Here is a 27,547-nt window from a genome sequence, read left to right as displayed (position 1 = left end):
AACCAACGAATATTTTTTAGCAAAATTTTGATTTTGCTCCGCGACTTAGAATTTTGTCTTTCGTTCGCGTTTATTCGCTGGTCCCTGTTCGGGCGCCAGTTAATAATTACAGTTATCGATTTGATTTTGAAGATCGCAAGCGACCGTTTATTGCAATTTATCATTTGAAACTAAATCTAGCGTACAAAATGTTTCCCTAAGTCCCTAGCAATCAAGTGAAGTCGTCGGCAGCGGCGCAGCAGGCGTCGGCCGCGGCGCAGCGCAGAAGTGTCGATGTCGCGCTTAACCGTTCGTTGGCGTTGATGGCAGCGGAGACTATGTGGAACCACAAGATGTTAGAGAATCAATTGCAGGGCAATAACTTATATTTGCGGCAAATTGACGGTTTCATTCTCGGGCAAGAGAGAAAACTTTCTGGCCAGGCACTCAAAATGGCTCGAAAGTCTCGACAACAATTCGCTGCGAGATGGGAGGTGGTAGATGGGAGAATGTGGTTTGCGGGGCGAGGATGAAAACACTTTATAGGAAGCACTCGTAACCTCAAAGCGCAGACGGCATAAAACAATTGAACGTGAATCGTTTGACGCTAAGTCGGGCTGGAGTATCATAAAAAATTAAGTGACACTCAAACAGAGACACTGGGCGGCAGTGATTAATTGGCCCTCAGCCGGCGAATTCAGCGGCATCATTAAAACTTGGCCCCGCAACCAACATGCTGTCAATGTTGTCATCTTCATTTGGCATTATGATAATAATTGGGCCACGAACCGGGCCATCAGGCCATCGGGCCATCGGGACAGCAGGTCCTGTCAAGTGTTCAGGTCGGGACCAAGAAATGCCAAAAGTTAGGCCCTCGTCTGTCACGCGGGGAATATTTTCGAGCTGCTGGGACTTTTCGCAAATTGATGGCGTTAGTTGGCGCTCATGAATACGTCAGAAAACAAATACGCATAAAATGCCCACTTGTTATTGGGGTTCCTCGAAAAGTTTAATGAAATTTATATACAAAGCGGGCAGCATGATGAATGAAGTTGTCTTTAAGGATGAAAAGGTACGGCTGCTTGAGTCCTTGCCCAAATTTGAAACACGTGCCGACGAAGAGGGTTAAGTAAACGTCTAAGCCGGATTGCGGGTTAAGAGGAGATAGTATTTGTGAAGAGGGTTTGAGAAATATATATAAAAACTTATTTGTCACTTACTTATTAAATATTAAATTAAATTATTTTAGTTCTCAATGGAGGGGGGATCTTGCCAATAAAAAGTTGTTCCAAGGATTATAAAATATATAGCTACGTAGTTAATTAATATTAGCTTTTACTGCATACATTAATAAAGAGATTAATGTTACTCACATTTAGAATCTTTGAAGTCAAAGGGTCATTGGCCAACTGAAATTAAAAAAATATTTTAAGCGTTAAAATTTGTTTATACCGTTTCTGCAACTGAGTTCAAAGTCAGTGAAAAATATATATATTTCAATTAATATTTCAGTTCTATATGAGAGACGCCTTACTTCTTGTTTTGACTTTCTGAAATTCAATCATTATTTAGCCATTTTTTATAAATCATACAATTTGCATAGGGCATCATTATTCAGCCACCCACTCGCTGTAATGAATACACGTCAAGAATCGAATAATAAATCACAGGGCGCCAGAATCCTACTTATTGCATAATTTATTTTCTAAGCTCGATGCTCTTTTGTTTTTCCCTTCCTATTAACATAATTTCATTCCCTATTCTCTTTTTCCTGAGCATATTGCGCAAATTTGAAGCTTATCATAAGTTGGCCACTTTTTTCGTCGAATGTTTCGATTTGCTTGTGCGCTTGATTAAATTTGCCCTCAAATTTTCAAAGCTTCATTAATCATTTGTTTGAGGGGGGATTTAGGGGGGTGTTAAATGGCTGATAGGGCGGGGAAAAAAACTAAAACTTTGGCCGGAAACTTTGTTGTAGTTGGTGGAGCCCGTGCAGTTGGCATTGCCAATAATAAAATTTACGCTGCCTTCACAGCAGGTCAGGAAAAAAATTATGAGTTTTCTCAGCGATTTGCCATTTTGCAGGTCAGCGGAAATATATCAATGGGAAGTGAAGAACCTGGATTCGATGAAAATTAAATTAAGAAGGAAATAAGGGAGAAGGATAAAAAGAGCACAGCTTCTGAAAACCTTTCACCAAATCAAGTGAATGAATACTAAACGTGAACTAGGCATTAATATTTTATTTATTAACTGGCGTACTAAGATTAAAGTACTGCTGGAGACGTTTATTATTACATTCAACTGGAGAAGTGCATGTCGAGTAAATGAAAGTGGTAAATTCTGCTTGGCCACGTCCAAAAACACAAAGGCCTTCATTTATTCATCATCAAAATGGCGGTCGCGATGGCTAAGACAAAAGCCTCTGTAGCGCCGCCCCCTTCAGTTATTCTTCCCCGAATTTTCCAATCCTTTTTCTCTCTTTATCTCAGAGTTATTTGTTTCGCTAAGTCGAAGAAGGGATTCGAGGAGGATACACTTGAAAAATCATAGCTTGGATTCCAAGTATATTTGCATGGGATGTCCAGAAGTATGCAGCAATACATTTAGAGACCTTGGAAAAGTCCGACGAATGACTGATTTAAAACTGATTAGCGTTATGTGAAACGATGTTTACTTTTCGAGATTCAAGAGATACAAATTTCGTGTTTGGTTAAGCAAAGCGATTTCTCGCAGTAGCGCCATAAAATATTACAGCAAGAACCACAGTGACCAGGAACCGCAATGCTCCGAGTGCCTCGAAGCTGTATGAAAGTGTAATCCGGGTGGGGAAATTGAGAGAAAGCGGAGAACGAGTTTCCCTTGTTCATTTAGCAGTCAAACGGAGTTTGCCAGTGTGGAGACATGCCTGTCTCCGCTGGGTTTCCGTTTCCTGTGCCATCTGCAAATTTCATGGCAATATATTTTTGCTGGTTGTGCGAAGAAAATATCCAGCGAGCGAGTGAGGGAGAAGGAGCGCCAACTTTACCATCATCAGTCATTTGGTCTAAAAGAATATATTGCAATTAAAAGCAGAAAATATGCTTTTACACTGGCCAACAGAGCTATAAGTTTGCCGCTCATCCAGCACCACATCCTCTGGCCGGGAATCTCCCCCCTTTTTATTTATGAAGCGCAACACTTTGGGATCCACCCACTGCATTTTGGACTGCAAAAACTTTGAGTGGGAGGCTCCGAGAGCCCCTTTCTTTCCGGTTTTCTTCTCCATCTTGTTGCCACTGCTGATGTTTTACTATCCAGCCAAGAGCAGCAAATTAAAATTGCTTCATTCTGGCCCTTCAAGTACGCTGTAAGTCACGCCTTGTTATGGCCGCAGCCGGACCTTCAATGGGTAAATGGACGGATTTGTTACTCGGTTTGTCGGTTGGATGGTCGGATACTGGGTTCCTAGATGGAATCTGCTGCTGAAGCTGCTCGGTGGGCAGTTTTCAGCTCGACACTTTATAAATTATGCGGATGGCGGTGGCGTGAACTTTAATGAAATTTCCATCTCTTAACTAGAACAAAATTAATTTTGAACTGAATCGGGCATACGATTTTAAAGAGGAGCCAATGTTTTAATGTAAATACATTTTATGTATATACTGATGAACATTTTCAGCAGTAGGACTAGTAATACAGCCAATTTACAGTGCCTTATTTGTATATTAAGCAATGTTCATAACCATAAAGAAAGTTGGAAAAGTCGAAACAACAAACTGCCGGAACTCAAATTAAATAAGTTGCAACAATTCTGTTCAGTAGTTCAAGTTTATTAGCTCTCCCGTACACCTTTATGGCAAAGCGTCACCTTCACGATTCTGAACTTGTTAGAGTTCAGTAAAAACTTGTCTCAACCTTTTCACGAGTCTGCAAACTAGTAACAAGAATTTGATTACTTTTCATTTCGCAATTCGAGGTGCAGTTTGTGCAGCTTAAGCCATCCGCATCCAATTTCGGGGAGTTATTCTGGAATGCTCCATTTCCAATTCCATCTCGCTGTTATATGGTCACTCCTCGGCTGGAAGCTGCATTTTCATAAGCAAAAACTTTAACTGAGCAGCTGAATTTTTCATTAGAAAACTTTTTTATGCACTGAGAGGCACTGGGGACACCTGGCAGGAGAAACGGAGCAAAATCCGGAGGAAATGACAGCTTGAAAGTCATTTGCCGCTCCAGCAAAATGTGTGTAGCAAATACTTAAAAAGCATTTCGGGGAATGCGGAACAAAAGACCGCGACTTTAGCATGTGTGGGTGCTCTGGCAATTTTATAAAAGCCAAAATTTTCAGGCCTCATCCACCCATTCTTCGCTTGTGTCATTTGCCACACTTTTTACTCAAGACAATGAGTGTCATCACGGAGGCATCAAGTTTTCATAAGACCACGCATCCTGAATTCCTGATGAGTTTTTTTCACCCACCAGCAACCCTTCTTCAGAAACGCTCCCTTCTCATAAAAATTGTATTTGTATGCTGGAGCTTTATGAAGAGTGCCAAATTTGGTCAGACAAGATGAAATCTTAATACGAAAATGTGCTGCTCAAAAAGCAAAGGCTTTAGCTTGTGTGTTCACCGAAAAATATAGTATAGTACAGTACCGGAAGATATCATAGTTTTATTAAAGATAGAACATCGGAAAGAATGTTTACGTACTAAATGTTTAGAGTCTAATATCCTAACATCATCCTCACACGTTAAAATGTCTATAGGCTAGAATAACCCAGGAATATTTATATATTGATATTGATATATTGATATATTGATATATTTAATGTAATGTTCCAATCACCGTGCTACTAAACAATTGTTGATGTGAAAATATCAATCAAGCCCAGCTGCTCGCTTAAAAGGAAAAAACAATTTGGACCAACAAGGAAAATTACTTTTAAAGCCCCGACTCAGAGACACATGTAGCACTTACTTTCGCATAATCCTCCAAACTGAAAGTCGGAGAGGGGAACTCTCAACGAGACTTTAAAGACAACCTGACATATGGGACTGCTGAGCTAAACAAATCACATCAGAACAAATAAAATCCAGCACAAAGGCAACCGCCAGCAAATAGACAGACGCAGACAATGTCTGCGCTCTGACATGGCCGTTAAGTAATTCCATATTTTATTTGCCGAAATAGAAAGGATTCAAAAAGGGGAAGGGGGAAGGATTCCGAGGAAGCACACAACTTCGAGTGTTTGCCGGAAAAGTCTTACACATTTGTTTGCCGCATTCGCACGTGAAAGAAAAAGGAAAGGATTTCGAAAAACTTGTTTAAAGGGATTGCAATAAAGTGCCTGGCATATTGGGATTTGTCCCTTTTCCGTCGTCTATTTTTTACCTGCAAATATTTGGCATCTCCCAAATGAAAAGATTTTTTCGCCACATGCCAATGATGGCCTTAACCCTTTTCCGTCCCCCTGTCATCCGTCAGTCGTTTTATGTGCAATTCCCTCAAGTGCTTTATTTGGCAACGAAAAATGCTCGGAGTCCGCTGTTACCACTGCTTACAAAGTTAACTCTTTTGCCTTTTTTTAAACTGTTGCATATAATTTATTGTAACTAAAAGTTGTGCCCTTTTTTGGCCTACCGAAAATAAGTAAGGGATTGTATTTCTTTGGGCCTTTGAATTTAGCTGGTCTCTTGTGGGCAATTTTATAGAGCCTATGTGTATGTTTATTTTTCAGGGAGCTTAAGATTTCGACCTGGCAAACATTTCACTGTCAGCAGTGACTGGTTGGGATTAAAACCGACATTAAGCTGTGATTAGTAGCTGACTTTGCTTTGAAGTTTTTATTTGCCATCCTCTCTCGACTTTGTTCGTTTTGTCTATCGAATTGACACTAGAAAAATCTACGATTATGGAGATATCAAATCCGTTGGTCTGCTGTCTCTGAATTAAATGTCATTTAAATGGTTTAAGTTTGTTGAATAAAATATGATGAGCTAACAAACAACGAAACACCTGATTTCAGGAAAAAACACCAGATTCACAATTCGTTTCATTCACAATAAATGATGTGAAAAGTATACATCTATTTGATAATATGTGTGATTGTTTTTATAATGTATCTGTAGCACATACATATATTTTTGAATCATTACATTGCATAAGTCGTTGGAGAAGAATTAAAAACTGGCTTTCGCAGCAAAAAAAACAAATTCTTTAATGAGCAAGAGCCCCTGAGAAGACTGTCAACGACTTACGCATAATTAAAATATCTAATTAGAAATAATTACATTAAAGCGCCAGACAGTAAAAAAATTTTGAAGCTGATGGTAGGAGAAAGTAAATTCTGAGGACATCATAATGAGAGCGTCGACTCGCCACAATGGCAAAATTGTTGACATTAATTAAAATGTCATTTAAATGAAATATATAACAGTGCGGAATTTCACTCTATTAAGGCGGTACTACAGCCTTCTTCATTCTTGCCCTTTCCCCTCCAACGAAATGGAACAAAAAGGACACGATGTTGGGGCAACGAACCGAAGGAGGACAAGATTTCGAGAAAAGGAGTCCTTGGCAAAGCAAAAAGGTCCAAAGGGATACCGAATGTGAAAGAAAAGGAATATTAAGAAGGAGAATGCATGGGAAAAACTCTCCATTAGGGTAATGAACAAGTTAACAGGCGCATTTTTCTCATTGCTATCTGTTTTTTTATTGCCGCCATGGGATGGGAAAAGCACAGAAGCAATTTTCATGTCCCCGTGCCTGAGTTTAAATTTTTAATTTGACTTGTGTTTTTAGGCCGGACGGTCAGACTGCCAGACGGCCGAACAAAAGACCGGTCAGAGTCAATATGAAAATGTCGGCAAATAATTATAAGTAAATTAATGAAAATTGAACAAGCCAACGAGGAAGGCCAAAGTCAATGGAGTGTGCAAAATTATTGGCAATTTGTTGTCGAGCAAATAGCTTCATGGTCATTATGCTGGCGACTCATTTGCAAATGGCCAAGACTCATACTGCCGCTGAACTCTGCCCAATGACTTGGCATCAAAATGGTTGCTTTGTTTATTCAGCCCGCTCGACTCGTCTCGCCAAAAGAGGCCAAAGCTCTTTGAGCTGATTCAGCGCAAAAAGATTAATGATTTGACTACGGATCCGCTGCTGGATGGTAAACATTCTCCACTTCCTTCCCGACGGCGGTACTTTCCCTCATCGTCTGTCTCTGCCTCTGTCTGAGACTTTCGACGCCTTTGACTTTTATCCAATAAAATGAAATTAAATAAATTTTTGAGCCAAATCTTATTTGCGTATTGTCAGCTTTGTCATCATCAATGGACCTGCGTCCTTCTTGCTGTTCGATACTTTATTTATGTGTCCCGAGTGACTTTTATTTATGGCAATTGTTGGTGAACATTTTCTAAGCCATTTACCCTTGGACTTTATTCTCGTTTCCATATTATCGAGTGGATGATTGGATAGTCCTCCACTTTTTGTCAGATTTAAGAGCAGACTTCAAAAATAGTTAAATAGGGCTTGTTAAATTTAGCATCTGATCAAATTATTTTGGAAAATAGGTTGAAGTTTTAGTATTTCCACAGTTACCACAGAATGTAGTTTTAGGACCGCGAAATTCGAAGCTCACTTTACATGCCATTACATGTTTAACAAATATTATATATTTATATTTAATATAAGAGTGCGTAAAAATGTTGAATACGGCTTTATATAGCAAGCTGAATGAAAAGCCTCAAACCAAATAATAAATTCCAAAAAAAAAGAAGAGTGGGCTCTCCTTGGTATGCAGTACATTGCAACTGACTATGCTTGAAATACATACTTCAAAAATCAACAGTGCTTTCCATATATTGCTGAAGGGAAATCTGCGTGCTTGGGGCGTTGTAGTTACCAAAATTTCATCATGTGTGAAGCATCGAAAATATTTATCAGGACCATGGAAACATGATTAATAGGAGTGAAGATTTAAATTGGGTTCCATTGAGACGGCGAATGAAAAATGTTTGGCTTACAGCCCAGGTATCTTAACAATACCTCTCCCCTTTTCCAATCTAAACTGAATGTAACTTCAAAAGGTTGGGTACACAATTACAATAGAATATATTTAAGAACAAGAGGAAAAACCAGTTTAAAAATGTGGATATTTTTTTATAATATTTTTTTAATTATGAATGGATAAGTGTCTTTTTAATGTGTCCTTAAACCAGTTTCATCATATACATATAATATAAGACATGCATTTAACATAAGTTTAAAAGAGAAGTTCACATAAAATGTTTTGTAATTTTTTAAGACCATTAAAGAATTTGGAATACAAATGTTTCTTTCATTCCCTGAAGAAAAGTCAATACCTCCCAACTGTAAGCGCTTTCGAGTGTAAAGCCCCCAAACCCTGCTACGTTAATGGAATTCAATTTTTTTTGCAACGATTTAGGGAAAACCACAAAGGGTAGATGGGGCTACAAGTGGAGCTGCATTTGATTGCTTGGTGAATAATCCAGAGTAGGAGGAAACCGCAATCACAACGCCTCAAGTCGTCGTTTGCTGGTAATACAAACGACAATTACAATGTGGCTTCAGACGAACGTACTAACGGATGGACCCCAATCGCAGGAGGGGATAAAGGATTCGACTGGGGACGACACGAGAGCGTACTAAAAGCAAATCTGTGCGGTTAAACGCAAGTGTCAGCTGTCATTTTTGTGGAAAGAATTCCGGCAAAAAATGCCAAAGAGTATGAAAAAAGCGCAGTCACACACACAGCACGGAGTGAATATGCAAAGGCAATAATTCTTGGAGCAAGTGTAACAAGAAAATAAGCGCAGTGCTTGTGGCAGTGGCAATGGAAATGGAAATGCTGAGCAGAATCGTCGTAATGAAAGCCGAGCTGCAGCCCAGGGATGTCAGCATCTGTACTGAAGAGCTATAAAAAAGTCCTGTTCCTTTGTAGTGGACCAAGGAAAAACGGTGGTGAAAAGATACACATAAAGGATTTGTATATTCCCACATTTAAACATTGCTGAAACCAAGCCCCACATATCTCAGTGTTTTAAATTAAGATCTTTATGTAGGTGCGCTTAGTTTGTTTATTTATCATTATTTTAGGATGTAAAAAAGATATTTTTTCAGGTGTAAAAGAAGAAATGGACGAACGATGTGCAAAGTAGTGCGTGTGCTTGAAGCCTGGCAAAGAAGGAATACGGATTTCCATAAGGCCCGAAGATAGATGGCCATTTACTCTCTTTTTTGGTCTACCTTAGATTACGATGCTCGATAAGAAAGTGTTCATAGTCGAAGGAGGTCGGTAAAAAGTTAAGGACAAAGCAGCAGTTAAGTAACAATCCAGCATAAGCGCATTTTCAGATTGTTTAAGCAAATTGAAGGCAACTTTTTATGCCAATCGAAAAATGGTTAGTCAACTCAGAACACTGAAAAAGACCTTTACACTGTTTATATGCGTAAAATACGTACAGAAAAGACTAAAAAAATACTTCGAAGGAATTTATATATAAACTTTTCTTACCGAGATTTTTTTTCATTCTTAGAGAAGTAGAGTAACCAATTTAGATTTGAAGAGGCGTCTTGTTTCTCGGCACGAGTAAGCCCACCTTAAGCAGCTCCACATGAGAATCTAGTGGGCAAGACTGTCGGGGACATTTTCAAGAGTATTAGGGGCTAAATCCACTGGCCAGCAAATGATCAACCATAGACAAAAGCTGACGTACGACAACAGGCTGCCTTGTGTCCTCGAAGAGCAGGATACACTGCCACCCCCGACGCCCCCGCCGCCTTCCATTCACCATCCCTAATGCCTGCAAATCGCCTGATTATGGGCTTTAAGCCGGGCAGCCACATATATCGCCATACAGCTGGACCAGCAGGACAAGCAAGTTGTTGACGGCAAATGGGAACTGGGCAGGGGACACCAGTGGCCGGCTGCTTGGCCATCATGTTGAGTTGTGTTGCTCAGCAGGATTTGCATGGCATTGCATGGCATTGCAGCGTTCTTTGGCTTTTTGTTTTTTAGCTTGGGTTTTCTTTTTTCTATTGCAAGGCTCCTTGCTGCGACTTGGCGCCAGCCCATGCACAAATCTCCGCCGACTATGTGTACACTGGGAAAATGTAACTTGTGCAATAGTTAAGGACATTAAGTAGTGATTCGATTGAGTTATTTGGGAAAGCGAATAAAAATAGTAAAAACCTTTGAAAAAATGCTGAAAGCAGAACAAGAAAGTCAAGTGAAATAAAGAGGTATACATTATGCACAGGGCCAATTGTTTCATCAACGAAACTTATATTCTTCTGTGTAGCATATATACAAGCCATTGTGTTTTTCTTACTATGTGTGTGTGCACTAAAATCATAGTCATGTCCATGAATATCCTTAACTGATTACATGCAAGAAAGCTTATAAAAACAAGGATACCGCCCGGCGACAATGACACAACAGCTGCTCGGAATGCAGGCTAATATCCTGCCCTGCATTCTCCTTCTGCTTCTGGGTCTTGACTTGACTTGTACTTGGGTCTAAAATGTTGTGCATTCCAAGGCAGCTGAAGGCAGCTGGCCATCTTGAGCCAGTAGAAAAATAAATAACTGGCTCGATAGCCAATATGCTAGACTGCAGGATGTAAACAAAAAACTAAAAGAAATGTGTCTTTTTGCAATCAATAAAATATATGGTGAGCACTAATGGAAGTTTAAGGAGCAAAAGTATGTCTTCACCCACATAATTGAACCGCATTATTATTTTATAATATTTAGTTTTATAATTAAACACGAAATTGACAAGTTCATTTAAGCATTATATTGTTTAGTATTAAACTACACAGAAATGTGCTATAATTATTTTAAAAGTTTATTTACCCTTACAACTATCATAATATGTGCCTCAATTGATTGAGGCATATCGAAGACCTCTCGAGAACGTCCTGTTGGCGATAAAGACCATCTCACATGTCACTGGGCCCTGAACCACTGAGTGCGGATAAAGTGGCGCTAACCAAACCACTGTGCCCACAATTACGCGCTCTTAATGAACGGCAATTGGGCGACCACAACAAGTTGAAAATTATGCCCCGGAATGGAATGGCCGATGACAGCAATGAATGACTGCCATTGACAGGTGGAAGTGGCATTGGAAGTGCGGCTCGGCTGCCGCTTGGACCGTCACTTTAAATGCCCCGGGCACTTTTGCCCACTTTCACCGAGGAGCCAGTCTTTGAGCGCCATAATGCAGCCAATTAATTATTTGGCCGGGCTTCTGCCGCAGGCGAATCGCCTGACAGCTGGCCATATTATTATTGTTCCCAGGCACACGGCATATGTCCTTCGCCCACCCAGTCCCCAGTCCCATCTTCCGCATCCTTGTCGCAGTGCGTGATTTATATTTTTTATATGGATTGCTTTCATTATGCATCCTTCACAATTTACCCATCTCCCGCCGTTGGCCGCTGGCCCATCGCATTTCCCTTTGCCGGTGGTCAGTAATTGTAATTTCTGTTGTTTAAAAATTTATGGCCATCAATGGGCCCCCGGAGCTGCAGTGCAGTAAGCGACATATATCCAGTTATTGCATTTTTGCATGCAGTGTGAAGTGGGTGCAAAAGTAACGCAAAAATAATTGCACTCCCTTCCCTTGGTAGTACGAGAAAATTGAAATTGTACTCGGGGTAGGTGCGTATACCCGTCCACAAGACGGCCAGCATAAGGTGAAGAAAACTATATATGTATATTAAGTGCACCGAAGAGACAGTTCATTGCGTCGAACGACCCCTCTCATACGAACAGTTTTTCGGCCAGAGAAAATTGTTGATTTCAGCACATGCCCGGTATTAATTAAGAGCGGAGCAGTGGATGAGACCGGAGCTGAAACCAGGCCACTCCGGTCTTAATCCTGTAACTTCATGTTCGAGGCAGCTATCTAAAGGGGACGACCTGTCAAAGTTATTCAGTCCTGGGCGATTCTCTCACCGGATAAGCCGTTAGCAGTTAACATCATTAGACGTTGGCCGGAAACTTTCATAGGAGAAAAATCAAAATAAATAAAATCGCATGATAAAAATGAAGTGCGCAAAGTTTGCGACGTGATAACTATGTGTGTCGGGGATTTCCAAGCAACTCCTACGAATTTCACAGGAAGGGCCAAAAGTATCGACACACTTGACTACGTGCGACAGGTGAGAATGGAAAAGGGAAAAACAAAATCTCAATAAATTGACAGTAAGCGCTAAGCAGACAATTACTTGGGGATTAGCGTCATTCTTGGGGCAAACTTGTTAGGGATCGGAAAACGAGTGAAAGTCCAAAGTGGTTACGCCCGCTGGGGGAATTACGAAGGTACTTTCCCACTGAACCAACAAAAAAATTATTGAGTACGCGGAAATTGATTTTTATTTATTTTTCTTAGTTGATATTCTTATGCGGTATAATATTCGCTTAAAGCCATTGACACATTGGGAAAGCTCCTGAAAATATAAATTATTTAACTTTTGAAAACCATTTTGCATTTGTAAGTCCAGTTCACATGAGGAGGGCAACCAACAATATTTTCCTTTGCTCAGTCATACTGAGGAATATTTCCTTTTACGTAAAAATCTTATCAAGCAAAATAAAGAAAAAACCCAAAAATAAGACAAATTTTAGAAAACATTCAAAAGGTTTATGGCCAAATAATGTTGAGTGCTCAATAACCTGCCGGTAAGCATGTGAGTTCAAACGAAAATATAAAATATACATTATATTTATGTGAAAGAACCGACCGATGTCTGAGAGAAAAATCACTAAAGGTAATTCAATTATATTTGCATACTCATTGCACTGGACCATTATAAATGCATTCTATTCCGAATAAAAAAAGTCCGCTCTTTTGAGAAACCCGGGTCAAGTCCTCACTTTTAAAACTATTCCTTATAAGTTTTCCCTCGGAAAAAGAATATTTTGGCCTTTATCTCGGCCGAGACATGATTTATATACAGCTATTTTATCTGGTATGCGCACAAGTAGAATATGCGAGTATCTGCTCAAAAACGGAGCTTGGGTTCTGCAGTCTATGACTAAGCCAAAAGACAAAGCTTGCCAGCGATTCACCTATTCGCAGACATACTATAAACTAGGATGCTCTGTGGTCGCATAAACTTTGCGTGTGCACAAAGTCCGTATTATTTAAAATATGCATAAATTGGACTTTAAAATTTACCCAGCCAGGTAACGCAAGCTTACTCCTGCGGCGAATGGGGGTTGTATGCATTTTCTGAAGACCTATACATATATGCAACAAGAACACTAGTCCTGGTATTCAAAACATCGATGAGGTTTACATCATTCCGCCCGAAGCAGCGAGTTTGTTGTCTTTTATAATGTGAGCCAGGTATAATGAGTTACTGATGATGTTAGATAAAACATGAACTCATTTGTAGTTGTTATATCTACCACAAACTACAAATTTTAGTTCAAGTTGGAGAAAAATAATTTAAAAAATAGTACAAAATATATAAAGCACAGAATATGCCAGTCAAAATCTAATCAAAAAAAAAGTCCAAAAGTGGTAAGCAAAATAAAATACAAGGTTTGTTTATACATTCCAGAATTCATTTAAGTAGCTCTTTTTTCAGTTCTTTTTATTCAGCTTCAATCCCGCAAGCCGAATCAGCTTAGAGCAGCTTACTCCGGCTGATCAAAAAAGCATCCTTCTTGTAATTACTGTTTGCATACCAAAGCTTTAACTACTTTTGGGTAATTAAACAATGTCGGTCAAGTTTATTAATACTTTTGTCATACCCTTTTTGCCCAACGTCAATTGGTGCACAGTCAAAGTTATGCTTCCCATTTTTTCTGCCCACTTGCCACCTGTCTTTGCAGTCACGTGTTTTTGGCTCTGGTGCGATAAAAAGCAAAAAAAAATTGCGAAAAGCACACATCTAGCCGAAGTGTAATGTGAGATTCAAGCACAACTTTTCGGAGGGCATCACCAACGCAAATACACAAACAAACTCGTAAAATACCCAAAGGGCTGCAGTTGTGTTATTTTTGTTTTCCTTTTGCTCAAAAGAGATTTTGGCATGTGGCATATGGCAAAATATATATAAAGGTATGTGACAACGCAAAACTTTATGGCAGGTGGGCTGGTTTTGGTGGGATATGTCGGGATTTTAACGAGAATAGCAAAAGTTCCATCTGCTCACTAATCCATTTGCTTGCCCCGCACGCGTTAAATGCATTAAGTTTTCCGCTGAAAGTTTTCTGTGAATGTGGCTGCTTTCGCTTCCGACGGAATTTTTTTATAATTGAATTGTATGGCAGCAGGCCCTTTGTTTGCACTTGAAACTACTCGTATTTGCACGCTACTTAGCTCGCCATCCCGCTCCTACGCTCTTCGCTCTCGCTCTCGCTCTCCCTTTGCCTATCTGCTTCATGTGGAAAAATCTAATTACTTGGCTGCTGTTTAACTAACTCGGGGTAGCAGCAGTCAGACAGCTTCCCTTCCGGGTTTATTCTGTTTGTTTTTATTGCCGGCGAACGTGGCGTATGCGTAATATATGCACGTTGGGCCTACGTGGCGTATGGATCCTCCCCGGTGCTACATTAAGTGCTTATAATTGGAACGAACGAACGAATGCGCCTTGTAACTTACGATGTTTACACATGACTTACAAATTGTTTACGTCGTTCGAATTTTAGCATTATACATAGGCATTAGGCCCCGATAAAGCTGCCAAACACACTCGGTTGGCTGAGCTGTGGCTTTAATAATGGCCATGGCTTGGAGTAACTCCTGCCACGTCTCCCTCTGTTGCTGCATTCCCCGGCTTACCTCACCGTATTTGTCATGCACTTGAGCACGTCGCAGTTTGTGGCAAGAAAAGGGTGGCAATGGGCTCGCGGCGGGCGAATGCAGCTGTGACTGTTAGTGCAACAAGCCATTGCTTAGTTAGATTTAAAATGATAATCTTAAGAGGGACTGTCTGTAATGGAATCTGCTTCAGAGAAGTGTGTTTTCATTTATATACCTTTTTAACAAAATATTTAATATCTTCTAAGTATCTGGGTAGTAGACTTATTTATGTAGACTTATAGTAGACTTATTTATGTTTAATACAACCAGGCAGCTAAAAACTAATTTCAAGTAAAATACCTTATGATAAATACTACTAAAGAAGTATCCAATTTAATAAACAAGTCTCTATATTAGGACTAATAGTTCGACTATTTTAAAAACCTTAAAATTAATCTTCTGTGCTTTATCATGAAAGAATATTCATAGTGGTCATTAGCGGAATTAAGTTTAAAATTTATAGCCTACAATTATAGCACAATGTGCATATTCATTGTGACCTTTGGCTTGTAAACCCCAAAACGCCATTGAAAATTTATGCTGGAGGGCGGGTACTAAATGTTTCGCAGTGTGTCAAATCATTTTAGGCTACATATAAATTAAATTTAGGATAGTTTCACCGGTTACTTTTCTGGTTGCCAGGGAAACTCGCGGCAGCTCTGAGCTGGAAAATTAATTACATGCAATAGCAACACAAAGTCCTCGACTGATGGAGACTTGCTTGCTATTTCGTCCCCAAAATCAACACTCAAAGTAAACTTTGACAACCAAGATTGGGGTAGGTAAGCATAGAAAAAGGAGGAAAAAACTCAACAAAAATACGCGGGGTGTAGGTGTTCAGTGGATGGGGCACAGAGGGGAGGTTGTGAAGTGTTCAGCTTACTTTACTTTTATCAACATTAGAAATCAATTAATTTTTCGTTAAATGTCAAAGGGAAATCAATGAAAATCACATTAAATGTGACCGACTTTCCTTCCGCTTGAAACTTTTATTTTGTTGTTCTTCCACATCAATTCAGCATCAATAAGTTTCGCCATCAATGAATAATTTATTAACCAGTGAACTAGGAGTTTACTCTTTGTCTTTTCGTAAAACTTTTCTATTGTATACACTTAAATTGGATTGCAATTGAATGTGTATATGTGGATAAGCTGGGAATTACGAATAACTCAATATCACAAATTGGTTCAATTGATAAAGTCCAATCAGTGGTCACCTGCGGGTTATTTATACCTGTTTCGTGGTTGAATAGTCAATTAATTTCAAATAAAAAATGTTGCTCAATTTTCCTCCTCTGAATCGGACGAGAAATCAATGCAATTTTTGCGAGTCTAAGCTTACCAGCTGAATCTTTTTTTCTGCGTACTCCCAATGGTAATCCGAGCTGGCCAATTGTTTATGCCGTGTATTTAATTAAAGAATTTTTTCATCAACACTGTCACAGTCACACACACGAAAGCGCAAATAGACAGATATGCGCTTTTTTACTTCGTGGCTTTAAATGTTTCAAAAGCCTAAATTATGTAAGCATTCGCTTATATTTATGACAAGATTATTTATAATGCCTATTATTTTAATGCATGCTCAATTAAGCGGCACCAACACAAAAACGCGACTGCACAGAGTTATAAAATTTTGTAGGAGCACTTTAATGCATTTATATATTGATATATTGATATATTGTAATTACGTTTGCCGTTTAAAACTATGCAATTTGATATTTATTTTATTTTATATGCATTCCGCCACTGCGTTGTCAATAAAATTTCCGCTGCTTCTTGCCATTTGCACTTTGGTCAAACTGCTATATTTCCCGATTAGCATGGATTTAGGTCAAACGAATCTCGATTAAATGAAGTTTTTATCAGTGATTTAATAAGCATATGTTATTCTTGTTTACTTTATCTAATTTCGATTAATTTGAATCAGTAGTTCTGCATTGCATTGAAAATGAATTATGAATTATGCACAATCCTATTATAAACTTTTTTGTCACCGTTTACTGTTCACTGATGGATTCTGATTTTTGTTGCGATACTGGTGTGTTTTTTGTTTTGTGTCATCCGATTTTTTCGTTTAATCGCTTAATATGGAATTAATTTTTACTTTTTGTATGACAATTTATTGGATAACATTGAAGTGCGATCCTCTACTGTGTTAAAAAATCTTCATATACTCTGGTATTTATGGTAGTGGTTTGATTTATACACTTTTACAGTGTTGTTAGTCGGTTTTGCTTCGTTTGACAGAAACAATATTTATTCTTCTTGTTTCACTCTGATACTTTGATTTTCAACTATTATATGTTTGATTTTGATTTCATTTAATATTGATGTAAATTTTGATTTTTGGGTAAAGTTTAAATTATAACTGAATTTTACCACGGGCTGCTGATATATTTCCTTAGCGACACCTTAGGTTAATGAGCTGCTCGTTCTGCCACCTTAAATATACGTATATAAATCTATATATATATATATGTATATATATGTGATAAGGACACCAAAACTATGGCAACAAGTCAAGCACTTAACACACACTTTGTTGGCCCTCTCTGCTCCCCTCGGCCGTTTCGACTCGATTTCGAGTGACAGGACTGTCAATTATGGACAATCGACCTGGCACAACTTGCAGAAAAATAAACAGACAATGTGCCGGTAAATCACGACGAATTCACGCGATTTTCTGCGAATGAAAGTGGACTCCCAACGAAAGTCGAGGATAATGTGTGTTGTGCTCGGTAACAACAACGCCGCTTGACTGAATTTTCTGGGATGCTGCCGTCGTTAGCCATTCCGAATAATTTCTTGGTCAATGTTAACAGTCAAAACACGAAGTTCGAATTGTTTGTGGATCGCATGCAGCACTGCGCATGTCCTGAAATCATTTCTCTCTCTCGAACTTTTTGTTCGGCTGACACACTTTTCGCATTCATATTGCTGTAGGTTAGTGCCTCGTCGTCGCCTTAAAGCCTGTGAATCGAAGGCACAAGCCCAGTGCGTTACTTAATATGCCTGGCACCTTTGCTTCAGTCTCATTTCATGCCCTGGCTCTGGACTTAGCGTGGCATAAATGATTTATTTCGCGCTGCCACAAGTTTTCATTCATCTTTAATTCGGACCCGAGCCCCTGAGCCCCTGAGAACCCCGTATGCACACACGCCTCGCCACATTAAACTGCAGGTCAGTGTGATTTGGCCATTTGTCTGGGCATTTCTCGCACTTTGAGGACAAGGGTTATGGTATGGGTTTCCCTTACGGACAGCTGCAAATTCATTTATGTTAATTTCGCCTGGTTAGACTTCTTGGCCGCAAAAACCTGGGTTGGTTTTGGGCCGGCAGACACATTAACCATGGCCTCTGGGCCTGCCTGTTTTATGTACTCCCCCGTCTGTCAACACACAACGTTGCCTATGCGTTATTTTAATGAGGTTTTTCCTCTGCGATGAGGATTAGTTTTATGATTGGGCATATTAGTCACCAGACTCTGAGTGTGCTTGTTTGCACCATGAAATGCTTAATTATGCGTACATCGTATTTCTCTCGGCATAAAATATTTAACAGTACCAATTGTGCGGACAAGTTAGGATAAAAAAGTCAAGGTGATTTCGTTTGAAATGCAAAAGTTCAGGTAATCATTTTCGCGACTCCTTGGCTGATAAACATAATATAATTCAGTTAATTAAATAGACAAAGACAAGAGAATGGCAATTAGAAATATAGTTAATACCATTATAAGTCTATTTAGTAAGTTTAGATTGCAAATGAGTTTATAAAGATTAATTCTGGTGCTATGCCAACAATGAAACCTTTCGGCATCTAAAACACTTTCGCAGTCCCAGATTGTCTTTCAACATTCATTACCTAGAAAAAGCTTAGTGGAAATTATTCCGATCCATTTCGGAGTACTCTTCCAAATGCGAAGCAGTCCGCTGAAATGCGCATTCATAACTCAAAATGGCTAACTAATTTACGTCAGGCTTATTATCTCTCCGTTGGCAACGTGTTGCCTAGCCCACCCAAGGACCTCTCACAATAGCGACGTCCTTTGGAATCGTTGCCGCTGGGCCCAGGCGCAAATACATTATATAGTGGGGAGATGGGATCCTCAAAATACGAGCAACTGGGGAGTTCGAGGTGGTAATGCCAGAAAAGCACGTGTGCGCCAAATGCATTCACCTCGCCATGAGCACAGACACTCACAAAGAGACAGACAGCCAGACACAACTGCAGATACAGGTACAGATACATATACAGATGCAGATACAGAAGTGCACAGACAGCGCCGCTATGCCATTCTGCATTTATACATGTCATGTGATTGTCTGAGTCTGCGAAAGGGGCGTGGCATGCGACAATAGTTGCCAGAAAGGCGAACAAGTCCCCAATACCGACGCCAACGCCAGAGATGAAGGTGGCACGATCTTACCTTTGCTTGCCGTTGGAAACACAATAATGAATATCCATACTCAGCCATTTTAGGGATGCACAATAGAAGAACTGTAAATAGAAAAATCTACATTCAACTAGCTTATTGTTTACCATGTATATGAATTTTTACTTAATATTCTTTGAGTGCTCCTAAGATATTCCTGTCATCCTTACTCGAGTTACTTTTCTATTTTGTTCTATTTTCTATTGTGTTCAAGTTTTAAGTTTTATTTTATTATTTAAGCACGCAAAACTTAATAGACTGCTCGTCTATTGCTTCATGAATAAAACCAAATAGTAATGATGTGTTTATATTTTATAATTAAAAGTATATATAGATAATTATATAAATATCAATTCCTGTGTCTATTTACATTATTTGAATTTTTTTTACGTGTGGGATTCAGGTGGGATAATCTTTGCTACCCATGTCTTCTTCTTTAAAATTAAATCTTTAAGAATATGCAAATGGTAAGCTTGACTAGGGATAACATCTCGAGGTTTTATTAACATTTTTAAGGCGGCTTTAAGCTAAAGCATTCGCGTTATTCCCGTTTTACTTATACGCTGTGAGGACTAGGAATCCTCCTCTTCCGTTAGGGCATCTTAGCATAAAAAGTAGCAGCAGCCGTGGAGGCAGAATAGCATTCACCTGCCCGTTGCCATGTGCAAGTGTTTTGTCAATGCCGCAGACGCCATTGGGACGAGCTCTGCCAAAAAGGATATGGTTCATCTTCGCCAGACTCGTTTCCCAATCGCGAGGCTCTTGGCTTTACTTACACTTGAGCGAATTGTTGCGCATTTGCAAGACAGCGATGTGGACTCGGTTAGTCGGGGACTAGTAGACTCGCAGACTTGGAGCCACGCAAATGAGTATTTTGGGCGCCAAGCTTCCATGAGAAACGCGTTGGCCCAAAACAATACCGACCAAAAATGACGGAGACAACGCCATCGCACCCGTTGTCTTGATGGAAAGGTGCGCAAATGAGTTGCCATTTGGTTTGCAATGGCATGTGTCTGCCGCCAAGTCCGCGACATGTCGCGTGATTTGAATTTGAATTGAAGATGCTATCGCAAATGTGCATTAATTTGTCAGGGCTTTGGCAAATGTGCATGCTAAACCCAAATTTGTCTGCGACAGCAGTCAAATGTGTGAGTAATGAGTGAGTGAGGGGATGGAGCCGCATTCGTTCGGTGATTGCGAAATGTCTTTGCACGAGTGATTAGTAGGCGAATCCACTTGACACATCAGAATCTTTTGGGATTTGACAAGAGATCAAAAAGGAGATTTTGACGAAATAGAGCTTTAAAGAAAGAGTGGTGTCGGTAACGTGTGGGAGTTTAAACTATTGCAAATGGTAATCTGATGTTTCTATTTAGAATCTTTTGGGATTTGACAAGATTTTCTTAATTCCTAATTCCACTTGTATTGTCCCCCATTATCGAACGAGCTTTCCATATCAAAGTACCATTGGTGTTTTTTAAAGCATTAAATTACTAGCAGCATTGCACACTAAAAACATGAGTTTATGACCCGTAAAAGTTCTATCATGTCTTCCCTTTTCGCCCATTATCTAATTTTTATTTTCAATTTTTGCCGTGCCCTTTAATTCAGCGAATTTTCCTTTTGCACTTCAGCAGGCAATAAAAATATTTTAATGCAACATTTTTCTCTTGTTCTCCGCCTCTCATTTTACGGCTGCCCATTAAAAGGGCTGCAGAGTACGTGAACCAAAAAGAGAAGAATCAGAACAAAAACCCACACAATATATCAAAAAGGTACAAAAACGGCGGTCGAAACATCTCTAATTTTTTGGAAATGTTCTGCTGCTGAAGTTTTTCAGTTTGACCAGGCCCAGAGCATCCGTGGAGCACACGTAAATGGCGAACGTGGCCATAAACTAATTGAATATTTTAGGGCATTATCTATGCCATTTATTGTTTGAGTTTCGCCTGGCTGGGTTTCATTTGCAGCAGGGGCCCGGAAATCGGACTTGGAGCAGGAGCAGTCCAAACGAAAAAGGACCCCTAACGAAATCAGGGCTGGCTCCTGATTTTATTTATTTATTTATTCGACTCCCTCTTTTACTACTTTTGGTCCGCTTTAGTTCCGTTCCATGTCGTTTCACGCTCCTGGTAATCTGTTTGAGTTTTGTTATTCCTCGTGAATAATTTTTCCAGCCACACATTTAGCCGGCCCCAGGTTAAAGTTAAGTAATACGATAGCACCCAATTTTCGCTTTTTCTTGTATAGGAAATCCGCTTTCATCTATTATGCTTTTATCATCTAGTAATAGGGTTTAGTCACCTTGTTTTCTTTTTTGGGGTTTGAGTTGTATAATTCTCTTTGATTCCATTATACTTATTGGCTACTGAAGGATTATTTTCGTTGAAAAATGTTTTTAGAACAAAATACTTGAGTGTTTCACAAGAAAAATAATATATATATTATAATTATAACATAATAGTTTATTGTTAGTTACATTGAGTATTGCTGGAATAGCAATAAAATGTAAACAATTCGATGCAATACAAAATAACAATTTTAAACATACTTTTAACTTATTTTTCAAAAAGTATAACAGATTCCTCAAAAATACCATGAAATCCCATGTGTAAACAAGAAGTCATTTAAAGCGATTGCCGTTAACTGGCTTTTATTTCCAAGCGCAAAATGTCGTCCAATGGAATTGCAAAAGGCTCAGAGCCTTTCGACTGGGGCAACTGGGAATGGCAAAGGACAAATGCTGCAGCAACTTTGCGCGGAATGATAAAAATGGCAAAGGCTGCTGTTTGGGCCAACGGCAGTCGCAGTGGAAGCGAAAAAATTGGCCCGCAAAAGGGCACAAAAATCAGTGGATAAGTTTTTTTCCCGTTCAGGCAAGTTACCAAAAAGCAGCGCCAAAAATTGTGCTACAAAAATTGCATTTAAGGTATGCAATAAAATGCCATGCATACTTGGTCTTGCTGGGCTTTTTGCACTCATCTGCGAACAAAGGGCCATGGCCCAGGGAGAAAGGAACGGAAAAGTCCATTGAGGCACAAAATAAGATTATTAACATTGTTAAAGCGAACGAGAGCCGGAAGCTTGGGGTCTGGGGCTTTCGACTAGGGCGCTCAAATAGGCAAGCCAGCTGATGATTGGCTTTGGCCAGGACAACAGGCGGATGCTTCTTTTTTGGCCATCAGCTTGTTATTCTGTTCGGCCGAGGCTCGTCTTCAACACCAAAATGCGGAAACTGTGAACTACAAAAAATTTATTTAAGGAAGCTTTCAACGGCCGCACTAAGAGTTACAATAACAACTGCACTGGGAGGACCAAAAATGGAAAATGGCAAACAATTTAAGAAAACCATTTGTTGGATAAGCCCTGAGGGTGGCCAAAAAGAAATGCTACACGGCTCAAGAGCAAGCACCGCAGCTCATATTCCCTTTATATTCCGATAAACCATATAGGATGCTTTTGAAATGCACAAACATATCTCATGTACAATCAGTGCATTTTAATACAATTCTGCGCAATTCTGCTGAAACTCTGTTTGTAAGTAGCTTTCCATGAAATTAAGTTTTTCAACGTTTTCTTTCGTCTGCAATATTGCTGAAGTTAATAAGCTTATATTATTTATATAAACATATAAATACATACAAATTGGAGCATCCGAAACTCAAATAGGGCTTGTTTGAAGCCACGGACAGTACGTTATTTTACAAGTTTTAACATAGGTTTTTAGCAGCTTAAATACCCCTTGTTAGAGTGGAACTTGCCAACCAGCCTGCAATAAAATGGCAGGGTGTGGGGCAAGAAAATGTCAAGCTAACAACATTTTAAGGCAACACCCAGAGTTGACTTTTGGTCGTGGATTTGGTATGGTCCTGGTCCGAAGACTGAGACTGTGGTCCTGGGCCGGAGCAACTGATAACTTCCGGGAAGCAAAAACATCATAAACAGCCACTTGGCACAATGAAATGGCTTTTCCTCGGCCTTTCCCCTTTAGCCCAGCTCCTGGATGCTTCTTTTCCTGCCGAAGGACTCGACTTGGTCTATGCAAAAGCTGCCAACATGATGGATGGAGAGCGAAAGGCTTGCACTGGTCGGTTTTGATGATGGTTCGCTGGCTGCCCTTCTTGCTACCATAAATTGTGAGCGAGCCGGGCGGGCGAAAGACATATGTCTAAGTAGTATCACTTCTGTGCATGTACCTTTAAGTCTCCTGGTTTTACGCTCAATATGCTTGAGCTTGCCACCATTCCCTCCATACTCTCCATTGTCATGGTCCCGAACAGGGTTCATTTGTTAGTGTCGCTACTGCACTTGGCTGCGGCTTCCCCGCACTTAGGGTAAGTCCGACATATCCTTTTAGCATGAGATCCTGGCCCCGCCCTCCCCACACTCACACACAAAGACACAAAGACACAAAGACACACACTCCATCTAACACGGTTGGCAGGGCCACATCATTCGTTCTACTAAGCCCACAATGACCCAGTGATTTAGCCAGTTTGCAGAGGCTGCCTAATTGTTTTAGACCATTACTTCTAATCTCGTCATTGAGTGGATAGTCCGAGTATTTGATTGATTTTTAAGTTTATCCACTGCACCACCAGTTCACACCGCTTTAATATATGTACGTTTAAAAATGCCAACTATATATTATTTATTAATCAATTCACTTGACTTATTTCTTATTGTACATATTAATGGCATTTTTAAATCAATTTAGTGCAATCTGAGTTCCGTGCGAATCTGAGCTTTGGCCAAAAGTTAACATTCTTTTTTCTCAGATTTGACCACTCTGCCGGCCTTTAAGTTCTCTTTGAGTCTTCCTTTGAGCCTTTGAGGACGCCTTTTCTCCGGCTCTGGTATCCAATTTATATCGGGTGTATCTGCTTGTTACACATTGAAATCCAATTAATGTAAATAAATACAAGAAACAAGCAACCAGCAAGAGGAAATAAAGCAAACAAGTGAGTGTGTGCGTGGCTTTCTTTATTTAAAGTTTTTTGTGGATGTCAAAGGAGGGCAATGCAGGGGCAGCTGGGACCACATATGTGTGCCCTCAATGCAATTAACGTTACTTTTGTGCGGCGTCCCCTTTTGGGGCAAAGGTTCGCCCATTTTTCTCCTCGACCCTCGGTTTGCTAATGCTTAAGCCAAGTAAAGCACGTTAATCTGTTGCAATGTGGCCAACACACTCCCGCACTAATACAATTTGCTTGGCCATTTCATTCGCTTCTTCCCGCTTCCTTGTTGTTATCCCTCGGTTTTTTTCCTTTGCACATTTGACAGGACGAATGGCAGCAGAAAACGGCAGCCGTTAAGCAGTTTCGCCTAGTTTTTCATTGCAGCGTAAGATTTGTTTGGTTCTCTAGCGTTAGACACCGGATGTTTGCTCTGTTTTCTCCGAAAAGTGAGTTTCTGTTCCAAGAACTCCACGCATACATATGTTCGTTTGCAGTTGATTTCCCGCAGAACCAAAAATTTGACTACAACATTGTGTTTGTTTGACTCAACTAACCCAATAAAACTATCAGAAAACTAAACTATAAAATTATCACATGGTATTCTTAACACATCAAATAGGTATTATTATTAAGAATCAATTCAGTTGAGCTCCTATTAAGCTTATTTTAATTTCAATTGTTAAAAAACAGAAAAATCGCAGAATAAAGTTTGCGTCGATAAAGCAACCTTACTTGGATCTAATAATGCAATGTATATAAAATTTACTACGAGTATGCCTATATTAGACCTAAATCATTTGCAAAAAAGTTTCCATTCGTTATGCAAAAACAGACTTTTAAAGAGCATTTCCAGAGCGACTCCCAGATAAATTTACATGATTTTTATTTTCGTGTTTTGCGCACTTTCCCGACTGGCAAGTGAAATTGCTAACGGAATTAGCGCACCATCAGCCATGCAATGTTGGCTCTGGTTCCTGTATCAGATTCTTCTCCGTATCCAGGCTGCCGTTTCTGTTGCTGATTCTACGTCGGAGTCTGAATCTGATTCGGATCCCGTCCCGATTCCTCTGCAGCTGGAGTGTCCTGTCCCAGCTTGGGCTTCCTTTTGGACTTTTTTCCTCCCTTTCTGCTTTGTTTATTTCACACTGGTCGTGCTGCTTTCCTTACAATTTCATTTGGCTGTATGGCTATATTTTATCTCTCTTTTCCCTCGCTGCATAGCTGATCCTTGGCGCGGAGCTTTAAAATCTTCATGTATATTTAATGTTATGTGGGCATTGGCCAATGTGCTCTTCTAAGAGCTAAAGCGGTATGTGCAGATGGCATAATTGATTAGATGTGAAGTGCTTATAACCACTGTGGTTGCTTTAGTCGGTTTTTGCGGCTGGTGGTGCGATGTGGTTGGAGCGGCTAAAAAAGCCATTGTTCAGCACCGTGTTGGATTAAAAGGCGCTTTAAGCAGCAGCTGAGTTTAAGGATATCTCACTGCCTGTCAAATGGAGTGGTCTTTACTGGAGACAGGCTTCTGCAAATGGAATTTTTTGGATGAGAATGTTCATTTTAATATGGATTATATGGAAATGAGGAAACACTTGCCTTCTCTGAACATTTAATAAAAATGCAAAGTGAGCATTAATTACATACACTTAAATTATCATATTATATTACAAAAAAATATTTAATTAAATTTCAAAAACATATTTGCCCAAAATAAAAAACAAACAACATTTGTTCAAGCCCGTGAACTTCTACCATGAAAAAAACATCAATAGGTATTTTATAGTCCAATCTCATTTTTTTCTTATCCTGTCTTATTTTTCGCGTTTGCTTTGGGTTTGCATCACATCCCGCGAACTGTTTGTCATTTTGCAGTGGCATGACACAAGGAAAGCGACGCCAAGGACATCCGAAATGGTTTTCCAAGCCCATCCCTATCGCTCACCATATGAGCCAAGTGAGCGACAGGACGTTGGTGGTCCTGGCCCATTTCTTTGCCATGGTTTTGGTCCATTCCCCATGACTGTCTGACTGTCCAGCTTTAGTTTGAGCCGAGCTGCTTGTTATGCACGCGCTGATGAAAGACGGGTTCCATTTTTTCCCACTAGCTCTCTCTTCCTCATGTTTTGTTTTGGGCCTGGCTTCAGCTTACAACAATGTTGGTTTGTAGTTTCCGGGTGTTGTTGGCAATCAAAAGCGTGTTTGGCCAACAGCTGGCATGCGCCATTCATTCATTCTACGTAGCAGGAGGACAGGCGACTGCAATCATTTTTATTAATTTTACCCAAAAGGGAATTTATGTTGCCGCCCGAGCTCGGGGTTGTCCTCTTGGTCATTAGTTATGTGGCCAACAGGAAACGGAGCTCATAAAAGTGCTGGCCACCAGGCCCATATACATATATGCAGATTGCCTCCTGCACTAATTGGATATTTTAATTACATTTGGCAATAAACGAAGCATCAGCCGAAATGGCCAAATAATAACTGCTCAACTACGCATAGAAACGTATGGGAGCTTTGGTTGTGGTCCATTTATGTCTTCAGACACTGGCGGAACAACAAGTTAAGAGATATATTCTCAAGAAAAATTTCTCCTTAAAAGATTTTTTAAATTTCGGGGAGTTACAAAATAAATTGCTGCTCATATTAATAGCCCTGCATTTACAAAGATTCATTTTGTACATTTTCAAAGGGAGAACTATATTTATTGATGTATTTTATCTTTTATTTCAATCTAGCCGCAGTCCAAATATAAAGCCCTATAAATAATATCTCAAATTTTTAATATAAATCCCATATTTTACTTAAAACCGCCAAACATTTTTCCTGTAATTCGATACGTTTATTTTCCACAGTGCAATATCCGCCATGTAATTTGTTTGCATAATAACAGTTTGCCATCATCGCATTGCCATTGTTGCTGTCGTGGGTGATGGTGATGGTTGTTGCCGGCTCATCTGTCTGCAGATTTCAAGAGCTGCTCAGCTGCTTGAATTCACAGGACACCGCCATCACCACACAGGGAACCGGGCCAGAAAAGGAGCCGAATTGGCTGACTGGCTAGGGATAGCCGAAGATTGATTGCCTTATGAATGCGAATGGATATGCATATTAAATGAAATCTATAAATATTACCCTAGAAAATGTCATATTTTTATATGTCTTCAGTGAAAAGCTTCAAATCTGTTTATATTTGGACTGAATCTGAAGTCAACATTTTGTATACTGACAGCAAAGTTGGCGTCTCGTTCTGTGATGTTTTGTAGTGCTAAAAAGTTCGAATGCCATCACAGCCCCCACAACACCACCGGCGACGACAAATGCACATTAAAAAGCAAAAAGC

At 39.7% G+C, this 27,547-nt stretch overlaps 1 protein-coding gene across 1 annotated transcript; it reads right to left on the bottom strand.

The window, feature by feature from the left end:
- Positions 1–211: 211 nt before the first annotated feature.
- LOC122756432 lies at positions 212–27,354 on the bottom strand. The gene is made up of 3 exons (XM_044005885.1): positions 27,340–27,354; positions 27,045–27,165; positions 212–315 (listed from the first exon to the last, which is right to left on the bottom strand). Exons 1-3 carry the CDS (start codon positions 27,352–27,354, stop codon positions 212–214), a joined length of 240 nt encoding a protein of 79 aa, XP_043861820.1.
- Between the last annotated feature and the right edge of the window lie 193 nt (positions 27,355–27,547).

Source organism: Drosophila santomea, chromosome 2R (assembly GCF_016746245.2).
Source record: "Drosophila santomea strain STO CAGO 1482 chromosome 2R, Prin_Dsan_1.1, whole genome shotgun sequence".
Taxonomy (NCBI): domain Eukaryota; kingdom Metazoa; phylum Arthropoda; class Insecta; order Diptera; family Drosophilidae; genus Drosophila; species Drosophila santomea.
Note: the sequence above shows the minus strand (reverse complement) of the source record. Positions and strands in the feature narration are given on the sequence as shown.

Bases quoted from the DNA above. Each gene is read 5' to 3' on its own strand.
- LOC122756432 (XM_044005885.1), bottom strand. The intron at 316-27,044 runs GTATCGAATTAC...GGTTCCACATAG, and splicing joins TTGCACTGTGGAAAATAAAC to TCTCCGCTGCCATCAACGCC.